This window comes from Carica papaya, chromosome 9 (genome assembly GCF_054855325.1).
Source record: "Carica papaya isolate Zhongbai chromosome 9, ASM5485532v1, whole genome shotgun sequence".
Classification (NCBI taxonomy): domain Eukaryota; kingdom Viridiplantae; phylum Streptophyta; class Magnoliopsida; order Brassicales; family Caricaceae; genus Carica; species Carica papaya.
This window is the reverse complement of record NC_142317.1, coordinates 6,762,369-6,782,113: the sequence shown is the minus strand read 5'-3', so window position 1 is coordinate 6,782,113 and position 19,745 is coordinate 6,762,369. Positions and strand designations below refer to the sequence as shown.

General features: G+C 35.7%; 1 protein-coding gene across 1 annotated transcript in view; it reads right to left on the bottom strand.

The window, feature by feature from the left end:
* LOC110820475 (ARM repeat superfamily protein) overlaps window positions 1-19,745 on the bottom strand; it is a 32,683-nt gene that overhangs the window by 1,006 nt on the left and 11,932 nt on the right. The window contains exons 17-40 of the mRNA XM_088211917.1: window positions 18,595-18,795; window positions 18,109-18,295; window positions 17,730-17,827; window positions 17,480-17,620; window positions 17,233-17,380; window positions 16,791-16,921; window positions 15,582-15,663; window positions 15,340-15,502; window positions 14,262-14,337; window positions 13,905-14,066; window positions 13,734-13,796; window positions 13,538-13,642; window positions 8,835-8,924; window positions 7,435-7,628; window positions 7,132-7,342; window positions 6,794-6,976; window positions 6,454-6,549; window positions 6,304-6,371; window positions 5,876-6,224; window positions 3,037-3,246; window positions 1,967-2,632; window positions 1,442-1,851; window positions 988-1,246; window positions 101-271 (exon numbers count right to left, since the gene is read on the bottom strand). Coding sequence (XP_088068043.1) covers window positions 101-271; window positions 988-1,246; window positions 1,442-1,851; window positions 1,967-2,632; window positions 3,037-3,246; window positions 5,876-6,224; window positions 6,304-6,371; window positions 6,454-6,549; window positions 6,794-6,976; window positions 7,132-7,342; window positions 7,435-7,628; window positions 8,835-8,924; window positions 13,538-13,642; window positions 13,734-13,796; window positions 13,905-14,066; window positions 14,262-14,337; window positions 15,340-15,502; window positions 15,582-15,663; window positions 16,791-16,921; window positions 17,233-17,380; window positions 17,480-17,620; window positions 17,730-17,827; window positions 18,109-18,295; window positions 18,595-18,795 — 4,464 coding nt within the window. The remainder of the gene's footprint in view (window positions 1-100; window positions 272-987; window positions 1,247-1,441; window positions 1,852-1,966; window positions 2,633-3,036; window positions 3,247-5,875; window positions 6,225-6,303; window positions 6,372-6,453; window positions 6,550-6,793; window positions 6,977-7,131; window positions 7,343-7,434; window positions 7,629-8,834; window positions 8,925-13,537; window positions 13,643-13,733; window positions 13,797-13,904; window positions 14,067-14,261; window positions 14,338-15,339; window positions 15,503-15,581; window positions 15,664-16,790; window positions 16,922-17,232; window positions 17,381-17,479; window positions 17,621-17,729; window positions 17,828-18,108; window positions 18,296-18,594; window positions 18,796-19,745) is intronic.

Here is a 19,745-nt window from a genome sequence, read left to right as displayed (position 1 = left end):
GCAGTCAGCATATTAAACCTGAGAATAACGTGCAAAGCAAAGAAAATTATTAAAATGCTGAAAAAAGCAGATGGATAATAAAAAAGATTCCACAAATTACCTCATGATTTAAGGGTTTCCATAGAAGGTCAGATCCAGCACTAACTGCCATTTGACCAATACAAACAACCAACAAGTCATCAACTTCCTGAACAGATGGTATATATGGATGCTCTTCCAAAGACGCTGGTGGTTCTGCAACAATCTGAGAGACAATAGGTTTCAATAGAACCTGCAAAATATGTAAACGCAATCAATAATACAAATACCAACCAAAAGTGCACTAACAGAGCAACAACATTGAGAAAGAACACTTCCATAAGAGTTCCTTTGTTTCACACTTGAAAACATCTTCATTACAAAATAAACAGTCTAGATAAATTTAAGATGCCAAACCACCATAAAGCTTAACTAAGGTAGAAATACCCTTTTTTAGAGAAAATTTTGGAAAATATGGTTTCCCTCTTTTAGTATTTTAACATGGGCACTGACAATCTCTCGTGTCTAACCATATTTAGATGGAACAAACTGGGAATGATACAGGAACAGAAAATTTTCCGATACAACCTACAGTATATGGTAAAGCAAGTACACAATCAGTAAAATAATAGAAAAGATAAAACATTAAAACCAGAGTTTTTGGAGAAAATAAGTTGGCCTGAGAAAGCTGTAAATTATATTACTAGACACCAGGTTACACCTGTACGTCTTACCCTGATACCCAATACCTTTTTGATGGACTCTTAATGGAACAGAGACTGACATGGGTTATACAGCAAACAATTCATCACAATAATCACTTTGGACAAATGCAACCAAGTCACAATAAAAAAAATACTGTACGCTTTAGGTGCCACAAACGATGATTGTGAGTCAATAGTGAACCAACAAAATTAGCTGGCTAGTAGAGAATATGTTAAAGTTTAAAAAGGAAAAGATTAAACTAGCCTGAAAGCTTGAGGAGTCAAGAAACTTCAGGTTTCCAGTATCATAGAGAAAGCATTTGTGTAATGATGATAACACTAGCGCCTTGAGATGCCAATGTTTTACTGATAGCACATCGTTTCCTTTTACAATATTGCCTAATTCCTGAATCTTCGCCTTCTTTTTCTTTCGAATAAAAGCGGAGTTTTTGGTATCTTCTGCTTCAGTAAGATGCCGCACACAGCCCTCAAGCAGATATTTGAAGTAGGGGACAAAAAGAGACCTGCATTATATAATACCAAAGCATATTAGTCCTAAATTACATCCTCCCCCCACCCTCTGGCTATGTTTATAAACTGATCCACACGTCGACCTATAAAAGTTCTATAGTCAAAAAGCTTTAGTTGCTTGTAAGAAGGAATATCAAATAACAAACCAAATTTTAAAAAGCCAAATACAGATCAAGTTGTTGACTCACCTATGAATCTCAGCAAGTTTATTGACCAAGACATGCAAAGTTATAGCCCTATCTATACTCTTGATTCCGGTATCAGAAATGTCTTCAACCTCTGATTCTGCCCATTCAATACTCCTAATAAAAAGAGGCTTGAACATAGTCTCAGTAAGTTTCATCGTCAAAACAATCATTGCATTGATAATACTTCTCTCAACAACATCAATATTCTTAATTGAGACAGGGTGTTGACGTCGAAGATCGAGGGCATGCAAGCAATGATCAAAAATCTTTCCATGATAGCTGCCAACAGAGGATCTATCCATTCCACCAACCATGTTAGCTACCATTTCAAATGAAATAGCCAAGCTTGAATCCCCAATCTCAACAGCCCGAGAGTATATCTTTAACAAAGGTTGTAGAGCAAGTCGAACCTAGAAAGAGACCAGATTAATTGATACTGTTGCAATAATTTCGATAAAAAGTTGAAAACCGAAAGTTAAACATCTATTCATGCACACATGTAACACGCACGCACGTGCAACTTACTGGTATTTTTTCAGTGAAGAACTTGCGTACAACATCAGCTTTCACCTTAAACTTCGCATTGTTTTCTGAGACATATTCAGGATGAAGCACCAAAAGTTCTATTATGTCTCCAAGATATGGGCTTAATAAACCTCCAACTTTGTCAATAACTGCCTCTAAAATGACAAGAACAGACATCCCAACAGATTCTTTTGAACTTGCATCATCATTAGTTTTGCCTCCTAGGGGAAAACCCAAATACACGTCACGGGATTTAGCAATCGTATTCTTCATTATGCAAGGTAACTCAGGAAGTGCCCTCAGTCCAAGCACATTGATCAAAGCACCAGTTGTTCGAAGGGAGCTGGAAGAGACCAACACATCCTTGGAACTAATGCATTTTGCAACAGATGCAAGGCATATGCTGAATATTGAATGATTAGAAGGAAACCTAATTGCCAAAACCTCCAGTGTTGAAACTGCTAATGCCAAGGAAGTATTGGACCCATCAGTTATATTATCAACTAGTCGAACAATTTCCAAACACATACTGCCAAAAGATTCAAGAGCACTCTGATCCAAATGGAACCAGTGATGACTTGAATAAGTATTGACCACGCTTCTCCACTTATGCTTTGGCTTAACTGGATCATTATTTTTCACAGTATCACATAGAAGTCCAAAAGCCTGTTACAAAGTATAACTTGCAATGTTAAAGCAATTCAATAATTGTATAAGATCTATAGCCCTATCACCACTGCCTTTGATTCTACAGGTAGTCAATGTTCAGTACTAATATTTGTACAACAGTGATACTATAATCACCGTAGTCGGGCTTCCTTTTGGCATTAAACACAAAGTTTTTTATTTGTAGCACAAGCTTCAACTTCTTGACTTCACCCATGGGGAAAATGGCACACTCACCTATTCTCTAAATAAAAAGAAAAAGTTATAGTGGATTTTATGTTAGTGTATCTCGCAACTGCTTTAGATTTTTAGCATTTTAAATGTCCCGGTAACAAGTTTCCTCTATTTAGCAGAGACATGAGTTCCAAACAAGGTTCCTAACATGAAACTGACTGATCATTTACCTTCTTTCGCACACTGCTGTCTGTATGGCGAAGCAAACTACCGATGCCTTTGAAGAATTCTGAGGGAATCATAATCGACGTTATTGTCCTCAAGATAGCATTAATATGTGCCTCTAACTCCTTTCTAATTCTAGACAGTTTCCCCACTTTCTTTCTTCTTGCATCAACAAACTGCAAGACAATCCGCTCCATAAGCTCCTCAAGTTTTCTCTGCAAAGTTAATCAGCTGAGAAGTTATTTACGCATGTAGAATGCAAGATAAAATCCAAAATAAGAAATTCAAGATGCCAACAAATATGGTTAAAAGAACATTAACATGCCTATCCCCTACCCACAGCTTTTTCCATAAAAAACATTACAGTGGTGACATTAAAAATGATAGATCCTTGAGATGTATCTAAAGTTTGTCAAAGAGTTGATGAATGCATCTTACCAATACTAGCTAAATTAACATAGTAATGACTCATTAGTAAATAAAAGTTCCTTGAAGTGTGAGTAACTAAAGTGTGTAAAAGAATTAACAAATAATTCTTCTAAATGTAAGCTTATAGAACCATCATAAATTTCCAATAAAAGGAAATTCTGGACACATTAAACTCTTCATGATAGATCTGAGTAGAAGCAACATCTATAGCAATGGGGTAGTCATGGTCTTGAGGAAATAGGGATACTGTTGGTGGCGACTTTAACATGGTCTTGAGGAGAACTGAAAGATCAGGTAATAATTTCCCTCATAGTAACATTGATGAATTCCAGACATTAATAGACAACCTGGACCTCATTAACCTTCCATTGAAAGGGGGGTGATGGACATGGAGTAATCAAAGAGAGCAACCATCTTTTTCAAGAATTGATAGATTTCTCATCACCTCTTATTTGCTTATGGTTCTTCCGAGTGTCAGCCAGAAAGTCATTTCTAGGCCCACATCCAACCATTTTCCCATTTTGCTATCCTCGGATGGAATCCAGTGGGGCCCCATCCCCTTCCGCCTCGGTAACAAGTGGCTAAAGCTCAATAGTTTCAAAACTTTAGTTGCGGACATTTGGAACAACAAAACCATTAAGGGCTCAATTAGCTTCAAAATTGCTCACAAGCTCAGAAGAATCAAGCTGGAAATTAAGACTTGAGCTAAGGCAACTGGAAAAAAGGAGGAATGTATTAACGACATTCTCTTAGAAATTGAAGTGCTGGACAGAAAAGAAGACAGAACAATGTCTCCGCTGACAAAGAAAGAAAGAAGGTACTGAAAACTGATCTGGCTAGTAGAATGCATATGGAAGCCATTTCCTGAAAACAAAAATCTAGAGAAAAGTGGCTCAAAGATGGAGACAGAAACTCCAAATACTTTCACATGCTTGCAAACCATAGAAGGAGAATCAACTATGTTGAGGAGCTCATCATTGGTAATAATTGTATCAAAGGTAATGAGGCCTTGTATGAAGGGGCAAAGAAACACTTCCAAAACTTATATTATGAAGATTCCAAATTCAGGCCGAAACTTGATAATCTCTCCTTCAACAGCGTCAATGAAAGGGAAAAGGCCCAGCTTGAGGAAAAATTCACAGAAGAAGAAATTCTTGACTGTCCCCGAGAATGTGATGGGGACAAAGCCCCGGGGCCGGATGGTTTCAACATTAAGTTCTTCCAAACTTTCTGGGATATCATCAAAGGTGACATCTTTGAATTCTTCAATGATTTTCGTAACCACAGCTCCTTTGTTAGATCTCTAAATTTTTCTTTTCTTATAATGATCCCAAAAAAATTAATCCCAAGAACATAAATGCCCCCATTGGTCTCTTGTATTTACAAATTGCTCTCCAAAGTTTTGGCCAAACGACTGTCTAAGGTGCTTAACCACATCATCGGTGAGTGACAACAAGCCTTTGTGTTCGAAAGAAAAATCTCTGATGCCATCTTGATTGCTAATGAGACCGTGGATGAAGTTATTTGACACAATCAGGAAGACATTTTATGCAAACTAGATATGAAAAAAGCTTTTGATCACGTTAGTTGGGATTTGATTGACTATATGTTTCAAAGACTTGGTTTTGGATCAAAATGGAGAGACTGGATCAGAATTTGTGTCACCTCCACCAGCTTCGCTTGCATTGTCAATGGCGGGTCCTCCTTCTTTTTCACTGCCTCCGGAGGTTTGAGGCAAGGGAGCCCCCTTTCCTCCCTTTTTTTATCATACAGATGGAGGCCTTGAGCAAACTCATTGAAAAAGCCAAGGATTTGAAACTGCTAAAGGGGATTACTGTTGGCAGCAAATGGAAAAAGACACGCTCATTTTCTGCCAACTCGAGATCCGCTCTCCTATTTTTTAGATGCATTTTACTCTGTTTTCAAGCTGCATCTGTGCTGAAAATTAACCTACACAAATCTGAGTAGGTTGAGCTGGGAAACGGTACTGCTGGTGACTCTCTTAAGCAGGTTCTGGGCTGTACTGTCCCAGCTGCCCATCACCTATCTGGGCGTCCCGCTGGGCACTAAACATAATAACAGCAAAAGCTGGGACCCAGTGGTGGATATGTTTCATAATAGATTGACTACTTGGAAGAGAAAATTCCAGTCCAAAGGAGGAAGACTGACCCTCATTTAAAGCACGCTTTCAAATCTACCTATATACTGCCCATTAGTGCTTAATATCCCATCCAAGGTGGCAAAAAGAACCCTTGGTGCTCTTTCAATGAATTATTCTTGGTATCCAATGAAACACAAATCTTTTGATGCAACAAATTAAAATATCAATAGAAGAAATATGTAAGAGCCTTGATCAGAATGACATATAATTTTTGCAGGTATGAGAGAAGTTCAAATTTTAAAACGCAGAGATACCTGGATGTCATCTGAATCCTCATTTGATTCAAGTTTTGCAGCCAATTCTGGACCTTGCAATTTTTGTATAATGAAATCCATTGCAAGTAGTAATTCAAGGTATAATTCTTGACATGGATTAGCTGTTTCAATTTTCTGGAGAAACTTCACAAGAGAATGAAGCCATATCGAAGATGGATATTGCTCGAGTATTTGCAATGCAAAGACATACTCCCACTCTCTCTGCACAGGACAAGTGAAGCTGTCTGAGGTGCCTGCGTACTCGAGGCAAGATGATCCTTTCCTCAAAACTAAAGAATGGGAAAGAAGATAGAGCAATGAAGCCAAGCTATTGCATTCCCCCAACGTCCTACATGAGAAAAGCAATATCTGCTCAGCCAGAAACTAAAACCGACAGCAACAGAATTAAGTTTTAACTTCAGTAATACCTCAAGAGATATACAACAATTGATAGCCTTCTATGCTCTGCAACATCGGGCAACACATCTACAAAAGTCTGAAATAAAATTCAACATAATCAAGATCATTTTCCAACAATCCCACTCATGCAGCTCTCGGGAGAACTCCAATAAAATTACCTGTAATAATTCATCAACATTGTTGGACTTAGACAACCAAGAGGGGAGAACTGTGGACACAAGCTCCTCGAATATATTCTGAGAGTGGCTGTCGATCTAGAGAAAGAAACGAGAAAACAATGATAACCAGTAAATAAATCGTATATGAAAATATCAAGAATCATAAAAATTTTCTGAAAATATGGTATGGAGATCTCTGCCTCTAATGTACTGAATTTAGGAAACTATCAACAAACAAATTGAATAAAAAGTACCTTTAGGAAATTTATGAAAATCGAAACCATTTGGGAAAAAAAAGGACTAACATAAAATACCAGGTGCCACAAATATGTCGACAAACCTGAGTGACTGTTGATTTTCCAATAACAGTAAATATATCGGTCACATGCTCCAAAATTCTCTCCGGGACAATCTTAGAAACTGAAGTTAACAGAGAGAAGACATAATTGCGGGTGACTCCATCAGTCACAAAATGAGCAAACTCAACCAACATTTTTATGTCAATAACACTTGTTATGTCATCCTGCAAGAAAGATGCATTGTATAGCTAGTTTAGTACAAAATACACCCGATAGGTTGCAAAGATTAACAGAAATGACTAAAAACATATGATTGCAGGTGTAATTTGCATTCCAAGAAGAATGTTAAATAACATGTTCCAACTCCCAAAATGCATACCTTTACAGTAGTTGCATTCGCAAGTGAAGCACAAATATCTTTAAGAATTAACAACAAAGTCTGTTGCACGTAACACACTGTGCTAGAAATGGTCTGAAAAATCGCAGATGAAGCTTGGACCTGCACTTCATGCTCGCGAAGAGCACCATATACCCATGAATTTGATAGAAATTTCCCAAGAAGCTTAAATAAGGGCCCTAGAAGAGAATCCCTACAAACATAGGATGATAGAGGTTTTAGTTTTATGAAATGAAAAAAGTCCTTGTTTATAAAAGGATATCACATGGATAAATAAAAGCTGACCTGTCTGTTATGTCTTTCTTCAGCAGCAGTATATCAAGGAGAGAGCTGAGGAAATAGAGAGCTCTTTCTCCTCTATACATCAAATTTTGATGTTCTCCAGATTTCTTCTTCTTCTTCTTCACAAAAGAACCAATTACAAGATTTTCCTGTTGCAATATTTTGGAAACAGTACGAGCTACCGTGGACCAAGAAATCTGTAACATCCAGCAGTATCAAGGAGTTATAACCACACTGCTGTTATGAAAATGAAGAAACTAAAAAGAAACTTAGTATTTGCACTGATAGCATATTACACGCATTTCAATTTTTTTTTTGAGATAAAAGTGTGATATGTATTGATTAAGGCGCTAAGGGAGCGCCACCCATGTACAAAAGAAGAAATTTACAGATCAATCAGTATATTTACAATGGAACCAAGATCCTCCAAACTATCAAGGCTGTGACCTAAGATAATAGATCCAAAAAATGTAACTGTCTATCCTTAATAGTGACAAAATTAACCTCAACACCCTCAAAAACTCTATTGTTTCTTTCTTTCCAAACAAACCAGAAGGTGGTGAGTGGAATTAGTCTGTAGTACTTGTTCTTCAAGCTAAACCCTTCCCAAGCAAGAAGTTCACCTATTACGCACTTCAAAATTTTTTGAAAGATGCTGAAAACTTGTCTCACACGAATCTTACAAATTATGTATATTCAAGAATAGATGGTTTCATTATTTTGGTTCTTTGGTTTTGGGAACTTATACAGCATGGAAGATTTTAGGAATATTGTTGATATGCTAACAGATTTGTAATATTATGTAAATGGGTGGTACTCCCCGGGTGTCGTTGATTTAATATGTTTTTTACACTTTTTATTTAAAAAAGAAATGCATATTCAACTTCTTTTTTTATTGCTATCAACTGTCAAAAAATTTGATGCTGCAAATGATAAATAACTACTGATACGCCAAATGTACCAACAAGCTAATACGGGTTAAAGGATTTTCATGAGCTCTAGAAGATATACTGACCCACAACAATAATTTATACCATTTTTCAGCTTTGTCCTAAACTATATGCTTTACATAGTAGGGGAAGACCATTACTAAGCAAGTGGAAAAAGCAAATATCCATGTAAGCCATGAAACAACTAGTAAATATCAAAATAATAAAAGATGACATGAAAAATTTCTAAACCTAACCAAAATTTTGGAAACTACTAAACATAATTATCAGTTCACAAATTGATTAAACAGCCTAATGATACTAGGATATCATAATAATTAAAAGATATATTTTATGAATAAAATCTTCCATTGTCAAGATCTTTTCGTTCTGAACGAGTTGATAGGTGTCTAGTGCAGGAAAAGGAAGTAGAACCCGGGGAAGGGGGGGGGGGGAGAGAGAGAAAGAGCAAACATTTAGTCGCAACAGAGCGCCTCTTGTGGCATTTTGTATATCACCATTTGTGCTTCGGAACAAAAGGACAAGTTCATGAAAAAGACAATCCTGTTACAGGAAAGAAACAAATGTCAAAATCTAGCCTAACAAATAACATATATTAATTCTTGTTTCCATTTATGCAGGACTTCAGATATCAACAGCACAAAGTTATCATTTCAATCATTGATATATAGCAATCATGCTTGAATCCAGAGATCAAAACAATATCAATTCTGGAGACAAGGGGGAAAAGCACATGATTAAATGGATGTGTATGCATGCTCTGTGGCAAATAGAGTGGCTAAAATTACCGAAGGCACTATAAGATAGCTGTTAGTGGTAAAAAGCATTTCAATAGAAAAATCTATTTAAAATATAAAACACCTAAAATCATTACAATTAGATTTGAGACAGAACCTGAAAACATCAACACATATCATAATAAGATAAACAGGTTGTAGGTTTTAGACTTTGTACATTTGAAATATAAGCCAAATTCCTTGATATTTTTACCAATGAAATAGTAGGTTTTAAATTTTGTACTAACTTAAGCTTCGTTTTGTCTATTAGGAGCCTCTCTATTTAGAAATTATCCGGAAATTCAATAGTTGTCTACTTATCTTTGTGCTGACAAATTAATGCATCAGGAATTATCCATACACTAAAAGATCAACACTTGTCCAATATATGTTCCTCAGTTGGAAACATGGCCAGACATGGTATATTTCCATCAGCCTTTAAAATCTATGTTTCCAGGAAGAAAAGATGGGAAAACCTACATGACAGTGTTAATCAAGCAAAATGGACAACACAAAGCTAAAGAGTGGTTAGTATTAACAAAAAGATCAAATATCCATTATCATCAAAGAATGATCACACAACTAAAACCCCAATGTCCTAAATAATAAATGAATCCTGACCTTTAGAATATATTGACCTGATCACAACCATCTAAAATAGTACAAAGGAAAACGGAAGGACAATAAAAGCCACTAACTAAAATACCCCTTCTGTGCAATTGATAGTAACAGGAATTATTTTCATGCCACAGTACTTTTATGATTCCTTTTTTTAACTACTTGTCCTGAATCACCCGATCAGTTGGCAATAGCCTCCTATCTATCTCATAACTCAAGCACTCCAGCACCCCATCCGGTGGTACACATGCCACAGCCCACAAACATGTTACCCACCCAGCTATCATCTTTTCATAACTCAAATAATATCGATGGTAAAAAGCTTAAATACTGGATGACATAATGTTGATTTTTGAAGAAAAATAATAATTTTTATTTCTCACCCTTATGTTGTTATACTTAAGGTATTTACAGAACTCCTAATCTATTAAAAAAAATTCTTATTCTACTAGAATTCTATTTACATGAGATAATTATTCTCATATAATCCTAATTACATCATAATAAACTAATTAAATAATAAATGGTAGCCAACACTTCTCCTCAAGTTGGTACAAGGATATTGCACATTCTTAACTTGTAAACCAAGTTCTCAAAAGCCATACTGCAGTTTATCATTGTCAATCCTCTTCTTTGTTCGAATATTCTGATTTAACTAAATTTGATGCACCTATAGCTGATGAAGAGTTGAATTGAGACAGAATACGCCTCAAACTTTAAATCTCTTCGGTTGAAAAGATTTCAACTGTTAGTGTGTCAGGTGTTTCACTTGTCTCAACTAAATTTCGTGGAGCTCTTTTAGGTTTACCTTTCCTTCTCTCACGATCTCTAGTTAGTTTTCCATATAATTTCCATCAAGTTTCCTCAGAGTGTTTTGTCTTGTCACAATACTCACACCTCTGCAGATATTTGAACTGGTCAGACTGAGCAACTAATCTAACTCTCTCAACTGGTGCTATGTGAAGTATGACATTCCTTCTACTTCTTCTTACTAAACATAAGAATAACCTTATTGTAGTGAGGGAATATGGTCCTTACCAAGCACCTGAACCGGTATATAATTATATTCGGTGTTCAGACCAGCTAAAAAATTATAAATCTGCTCATTTTCTCTTAATTTTTGAAATTTGACTGCATTTTCAAGATAATCTACTTGAAAGTCTTGATAACAATCTAACTCTTGTTATGATCCACTTAGTTTTGAGCAATATTGAGAAATAGATATCTTTCCTTATTTTGTACCATTAACCTTATTACAGAGTTTATAAATTTAGACATCATTACCCACTTGCGAGTACATGAGAGAGATTGCATTTCATATTTTCGCTACAGTATTGAGCAACAGATATATTCGTTCAATACAGGGTCACATGGAATTGATGAATCAAGATAGTAGCAAGGAATTTTCAAAGTCCCATATGTTATATTCCAAATTATCTACATTTGATTTTTTCATATCACCTGTAATGTACCCCTACAATTCTCTAACTTTGATAAACAATAAATAAAATATTGACCAAACAAGATAACTAGTTCCATCAAATTTTACGGAATTGATTTGTAATGAAGGATTATCCGACTAAGAAACTATCACATTTTTTTCTTCTGTCATTTTAGAAAACTAGAAACAAGAAAAAATAATACCCAATAATGAAGAACATATATTTTAATCAGCAGCAAATAATGCTAAAAAAGTGTTGCAAACTAGAACTAAATCTGTCGAGCAGTAACTCGGCTTGGCTCAGCTAAAAACGGCTCGTCCTCAACTTAAAAACGGCCCAAACTTGGCTCAATAAGACTCAAACTCAGCTAAAAAATGATTCGAGCTTGGCCAAGAGGGATAGCAGCTTTGCTCGACAACGGTTCAACTTGGATAGATCAGATCTGCGCGAAATGCGCCGCAACGCGGAAGACTAGGTTTGGATCTGCATGCGACAAGGCGCGCCTAGAAAGCTTCCTACACATGTCTCCGCGTGCGACGGAAGAAAAAGATCGAAGGTCGAACCTGCGTGCAACCTGTGTGCAGTGGAAGAAGGTCCAAGGTCTAAATCTGTGCGTGACATGGTGTAGCTTCTTGCGCGTGGCTTTGCGCGCAAAAGAAGAAAACTTGCGACGCGGACATATCAGATTTGCGCAAAGTGCAGGGCAGCAAGAAAGCTTCCTAAGTAGCGGAATAAGGAGATCGACTGCTTTCTCTCTTCCTTTGATCTGGCATCTCTTCCTCTGATCTGGCTTCTCTTCCTCTAATTTGGCTCTCTTCTTCTGATCTAGCTTCTCTTCCTTTAATCTAGCTCTCTTCCTACTCAGTCTATTTTTGCTATTTTAGAGTTTGGAAAAAATTCTAAAATTAGAACCCTAAAATAAGTTTATTTGGCTCTCTCTCTCTCTCTCTCTCTCAGATCTGGCTTTCTAGGGTGCTGTTGAGAATAGATCCAAATAACTAGGTATCAACCCACTCTATTGTGCTATTTTAGGGTTTGAAGAAAACTTTAAAATTAAACTACTAAAATAGCTTTATTTGCCTCCGATATCATGTTGATTTTTAAAGAGAAAAAAATATTAATATTATTTATCACTTTTTATATTGTTACACTTAGAGTAGTTATAAAATTCCTAACATATTGATAAGAAAACTCATATTCTATTAGGATTCTATATTTATGAGATAATTATTCTTGTACAATTCTATTTATATCATAATAAACTAATTAAATAATAAATTAAAATAATTAAATAATAAAATATAGTCGCCAACAAATAATTGAATATCCAACTCCAGCATTTGATACTAGGTTTTTTAAGAGGAAAACAAAGAGAAAACTCTTTTGTGCATGCTAAATCAATCAAACACTACCATCCACGCATGAACACAAAAATCAAATGCTGAGCTTCTTGATAATAAAAAGTCAATCAGTCAAAATAGAAGATATCTAATCTCATTTATCCACCTTACTACCACGTGGGTCATTTGGAAGGAAAAGGACAAGAGGGCTTCCGAAGACCAAGTTTTTCCTTCTTGTAGAATTAGGATTTTTAGTTCTAGAAACTAGTTTTTTGGTTTACGGGTTATCCTATTACTAATTATGAGGATTTGGGCACCTTATTAATATTTTGACTGATTTTGTAACTATTTGGTATATGGCTAGCAACCTTTTTGCTGCCTGTATATGCATTATATATTACTTGTGCATTTTCTTTCCCACAAAAGAAAAAACAATCTCATGTATAAGATAAAAGACCTTAAAACTAAGCTCGCATGAATGTTACCCCTAAAAATAACTCAAGTTGTAACTTTACCTTCACGACCAAAATGAACATTAAACATAAATGGACCCAATTAAACCTAAGTTACATGCTACAATAGCAGGTCATTCACTCTTTCCGTTTTTGTTTTCAAAACATCTTGCTCACATCACAAACTCAGTAAGATAAACTCTGAAACAGACTGATGCACCCCCAATATGTTGGAAGCCCTGAAACCATTACATGCTAAACAATTGATAAGCAACACTAGACGAATCTACTTCACAAACTAATTTTTTAGACTCCTCTATGAGGTGCTTCATAGCAAACTTCATCATTTGCCTTGAAATCCAGACAATTAAGTTTCACTACTGATGTAACACTGGAGAGTTTTCTAATACAACAAGACTATACAAACTAATTATAAAGAAAAACTTAGACCTGACAGCGAAAAGAACAGATGAAGTAAAGAAAATTTTCAAAAGTATAGCAAATCATCTTCCATCATCTAAGAATAACCTGTATCTCAGACTTCAACCCATTGTAAACTTGATTGTTTAGCTTTTGCAGGACAGTAATACATGGATGTGCAATGCCAGGGTCCTCCGGAGAGATAGAGTCCAACTGGAAAAGCAAACAATTGAGACCAGACATAAGAACACATCTAGTACAACTGTGAAAGCAGGATCGAATTGCTATTGAAAATTATTCTTACTTGCAAAGCCTTCAACAAACAATCTTCAAGTCCTTCAAATGATGAAGAGGGCATGAGGCAGATCTAGTAAATGCAAATTAAAATGAAATTTCCATAAAATATTTAGGAGTTTTCACAAGGTGGAATTTTCCTAATTGAAAACCGAAACAAACAAAAAGAATTTATATTTACCTCCAAAAGAGTGCACAAGATTTTGACTTCAGTTTCTGACAGCTTCTGGGAAGACTTGTTCTGCTCAAAGTAATATTGACTACGTCTAGACAGCAGTGATTTGACATCTTCAATACATAGGATTGCGCTGCCCAACCCTTTGAGTGATGAGAGAACGACTAGCTGTCCAAAAGAAACCAATTTCATTGAATTACCTCCTAAAAATATCAGTTTTATACCTAAAGCACAGTAATTCTTCCTTCAAAGAAAAGTACCCTATGAAAATTACTAAACTACCTAAAAACAGAGCAAGCTTCTGAAAATAAAAAAGAAAAAGAACTGGGAAGAAACAAAAAGAGAGTAAGGAATAGAGTGCACCTTCCCATATGCAGGAAGTCTTAGCACAGAACCAATGATGAAAGCAAGAATATTATCTTTTGTAGATTGATCCAATCTGAAATGGAACATTAGAGGAAAAATCTCAGATTGTTAAGCATTAAAGAGATATGTCAATTATTTGGAATATACATCTTCCATGATGATGGGGAGATGTTATACAATCAACAAAAGAAAACTTAGATTTTATAAATCAGGTGTGCATAAACTAGTTCAAGAAATCATATGACCTTTAACCTAAAGCCTACTTAGCCTGGATGTAAACCATAGAAGATATCAGCGAGACACTAAATGCATACACACAAAACAAGCAGAAACAGGTTAAGTTCAACAAAAATAACAGTCAGCAACTCACATTTTTTGGACTATAAAATGACTAATTGATTTGCTACACCAAGTAAAAAACTTTTATATTATTAGAAAACCTATCTTTCAGAGCTTCCTAATGCAAGGGCTGTTGATAATTGCAAACCATTTTTATTGGCTGACATGGTTCCCAATTATCCAATCCATAGAAACTACTAAAAGACAATTAAACAGAAGATCCAACAAAAGGAAGGAAATTCAACATTCTAAATGTTATCATTTCCCTCAGCAACACCCAGCATTAACTAACACAGTCCCATCAGCTCAGGTTTCCGTTAATAAATACCAATTCCCATTTTCATTAAAACTTTCAACAACCTTTTGAAGAAAAACCTGTAGAATCATATGGAAGGAAAGATTTTATAAGGAGAAGGAAACTATCTAAGATATTAGGAATAGATGACCTTTTAATAAAATATTTTAGGGTCCAAAACTAGGACTCTTTAATCCGACAAAAAGGAGAAGCTTCAATAATTTATTACAAACAAGTGATAGGACTACAAATCTAATATGCTAGATAATAATTGAACTGTGAAAATCAGTAATTCGGAAGCATTGGTCAACGGACAGTGTAAAAAATAGTAAAATCTGCCTGTTGTCATATCGTCTCATTGTTTTTAGCTGTAGTAAACAGCACTCCATTCATTGATTGAAAAAATAACCAGAAAGGTTCTATAGTTACAGAAGCTAATACCTCCGTTCAACGTTCTGTGGCACTGAAAGGGTACTATGAGGAAAACCCAGCAATGATATCAAGAAAGAAGAGAGATAATTTTTGTCTGATAATATTAGCTCCTTTTGTTGGATCATTAAGTCCAACAGTTCATCAAGAAAATGACTCCAGACCAAAGTGCTCCCTGTTTCAAGATATACAATTTGAAACTGAGTTAAAGAACAATATATTCCAGTAAGAATTTTGATCTCACATGGTGGTACCATTTTTCTTGCTAGTGAAGTCAATACGTCGCCAGAGCGCGTGAAGCCCTTCAATGCAGCTCATGGCGGCACTTCTGAGATCCTGAAAATTAGATGGAATTTATATAATATTATCTTAACTGCACTTGATCAATTGCAAAATAACCATTCATCAAGAAGATAATTGACCATCTATACCTATAAGCAAAATGGATACCAAATTCCCTAAAAAACCCTCCAATTTCGCTCATCCAAAACCACCGAGAATAAAGACAATGGCTTTTACCATGAAACATGATCATAAGCTTACTCCATGTAAAAGAGATGCAACGACAGAGTCCCTTACTCCAATTTTTCTCCAAACCCCATTCTCTTTAACATATACATGAAACAACCATTATACATGATTATAAGCTTTTTCTAGGTCTAACATAACTGCCCTCTACCCAAATTGTAACAGAGAATCAACAACCTCATTTGATATCAAAGCAGCATCTAGAATCTATTGAGCACCAATGAGAGCATGTTGGGCTTCACCAACCAACTATCTGATCACCCTGCTGAGCCTGATGGCAAGAACTTTAACATTCATCACTGGATAGATTGGCTTAAACTCTCTAATATTTACATTTTCAACCTACCCAACCAAAGATAAAATGACGCACTGACCATCTTACAAAATTTCTTACTTCAAGGACACCTAAAGAAAAAACAAGCCGGTGAGCAAAATGGTACCCTTTCTAATCATGTTATAAATTGCCAAACTAATCCTCAAGTAGGATTGGAAGCACAAAACACAACCTTAAGAGATGACCCTCTCAAGATGCCAACTATAGGATCATCTTAGAGATGAGGCTCTCCACCCCCAAACCCCGCTCTCCACCCCCAACCTCCCCTCCCCCCACCCCCAACCCCAAAAAAAAGATCCAGAATAATGACCTACCTCAACTCCAAACACCTCAAAAGAGATTTTGTGAATGAACATCACATTTCCTAACCTTATACAATTTTTTTCTCAAAAAAAGGCCACATCCCATAACACTCCATCATGGTCTTTAGTAACTCACGCCAAAAGATATTTATCTAGTAGTATGAAGTGTTCTAAACAAGTTAAGAGAAAAAAGGAAGGAGAAGGAAAAAATATTAGTAGTCAATATAATGAAGTCCTGGAGAACTCTAAGGAATTGAAACCATTAAGTAAACACACACACAGCAGAAGAAGGGCCAAACCTGCTTGGCACTGAATAATGGAACAAGAATCGCAGGAAACTCAGCCAAAAGCTCAACTGGCCAACTGTTATTCTCAGAACAAAGATATGCAAAACAATGAAGACTTTCAACTTGCACTGTAACAGGAACTTCTGAAAAGAAGAAATGCTGATTTATGATTACATTCATTTCATAAGGGTGAAAGACCATAATCTCTTTCTAAATAACTTTTAGATCATAATCAGTGGCACTAGCATGAACTCAAAATTTGTGATTTCAGAAGAAATCCTGATTTATGATTACATTCATTTCATAAGGGTGAAGGAAGGACCATAATCTCTTTCTAAATAACTTTTAGATTATAATCAGCGGCACTAGCATGAACTCAAAATTTGTGATATCAGCTACCCCTTTAACATTAAGAAAAAACTGCAAAAATAAATGAGAAACCACAAGTAAGCACCTTCCTCTGTAAAGAACCTGGACAGAAAAGAGACAGGAGACCTCTTGCATCCTCTAACTAGGTAGTGACAGTGTTCCTTGAAAACATGCTTCAATCGAGAGGCTGCGAAAAAAATAAACAAATCTTTGATCCAGCTTTCCTTATCACCCTGAAAATAAGAAAATATCAAGGCGATCAAATTGGACCAGAATGTCTTAGAAGATGGGAAAAACGTTATGAACAAAGATTAAGAGCTGGCATCACCAACCGCCAAGGAATCTGCAGGCACCATTGAGAAAAATGCCTCAAGCAACCTCCAAAAGAGGCAAACGAGGATCTTTGTATTTAATGTGTTAACATCAGTATCAAACAGCTGGAACAGGAGTTCTCTGCATTCGCACTGTTGCAACTGGCAATCAAAAGCATAAAATATACTAAATAACAAAAAAATGGGGCAAAAATTTGCTTCAAATAGAAAATACAATGTCAAACATCAGACAAGGAAACATCTTCCTTACCTCTTTCAGAGAAACATCAACTGCAAAATCATGGATTTCCCACTCCATCTTCAACACCGGAAAGCAAACTTCAAAAACAGTGGAAAATTGACCTCTACCTAATTTGATAGAAACTTAATGTAAGACCTCATCGTCATATACAGCACTGGATACAGGATAATTACAATAGATCCAAATACACATAACATATTTTTTTCTAAGTGCAGAGTAGCCATTTCCCTGACAAGGAGATAATCCATGGACAACCCAAAAGCACTTATGTTTGTGCAAAATAGTTTCATTACAGTAGTCTACTAGTCGTCACTCAAAATGAGAATTATCCAAAATCCCACTTTGCATGTCTAATTTAAGCCTGAGAGAAGTGAGAGAGATCATATACCATTCTTTACAGCCAGAAATGACTGCAGAAGGACCAAAAGAAATAATGTCTTTGAGGATGCAAGATCACTGCAACTTTCCATAAGCCAAGGCATATGCATACCAGGATCCATCAAAAATGTTTCAGCCAAACTACTAACAATCTCCAAATTAAATGCAGATACTCTTTCTCTTTTCTGCAATTCTTTCTAGAAAATCACAAGACTAAAGTGAGAATTTTCCGAAACAATAACTATCAAGGCTATGTTTGGAATAAATCTTTATCATCTTTTAATAGACCCTTAGTTCAACTAAAAGATGCTGAAAAATCTTCCTGAAATGATAAAAACTGACCTCAAAAGAAATCAATTTTTGTCATTTTCTAATTAGAGTTTGCAAATGAATTCTGTAGAACTTCTGGACTTATTCCAAACATAGCCTAAAAAATAAATAGTTAAACCCTTGGTCTGTGAGTTTTAAAGGAAAGAAGAGCTCAGAAATTGTTGACCTGCAACTTCCTTCGTTCTTGTTCCAGCAATTTGAAATCACCACGACATTTTGTAAGTTCTGATAACTTGAAATCACAGGAACTTTCAATAAGCTCAAGCCTATGTTCATCAACGTGCAACAAAAGTGCTTCTCCCAGACTACCAACAACCTCTATATTTATTGGCGATATGCCTCCATGTAGTAATTTTTGCATTTTTTTCTAGATCAAAACTTCAAAAATTATTTCAAAGACATAACATCAACTTAATTACCAAAATTCACAATTGCTAAAAAAATAGAATCTAATGAAAAATAAGAAAACCAGGCAAAACAATTAATAAAGGCAATCCTTCTGCCATTTCCAATGAAGCTTGCACAGCAGAAATAAATAACAAGGCGACATGTTAAAGACCTTAATCATCACTTTGTTGCACCAAATTCAAGATATACATAACCTACAAATTCAGACGGGGCAATCGTACGAAAACCCACAACACATGCGACTTTACAATAGCAGAGGAAACACTAACTTGAGACACAGTTACAGTAGGTGGATCCAAATAAGGTGCCCATAAAGAAAAACAAAAAAAGAACCAGTAAGCGTCACAGACAAATCAAATTTATTCAAGGTAGGACTTCATTATCCACCTTAACTCCGCACACCTCAGTTTTACACGATACAAAAGGACATAACTCCTCACTCTCATTTTAGTTCTTAGTTTGCCGTTCATTTCTAACATTGATCTTGTCATGAAATAATTTAACGATTTTATTAGCAGCACTTGGTGTTCCAAAATAGCAACACACCAGGCCCAACCGTCCACACTTCTCAAGCCTACTTTCTGTGGACTAAAACATAATGGCATTAACTCTGGAACGAAAGCTTAAAAGCCTAACACTAACCTTTTCAAAAAAAAGGCCTACAACTAAACCTTTATCCACAGGAGAAGGGAAAAAGATAGACAACAAACTAGAACTTTTAATTGTTTAATTAACTAAAAGAACCCCCACGACAACTAGACTTCCTTCCATCCACAAAACAGAGGGAAGAGAAAAGAAAAATGATGTCAAAAGGATACAAGAATTTTAATCATGCAATTTTTTAAATAATGGAAAAACTTCTTGACAAAAACAAACCACTCCATCCAAAAAATAGAGATAAAAGAAAGA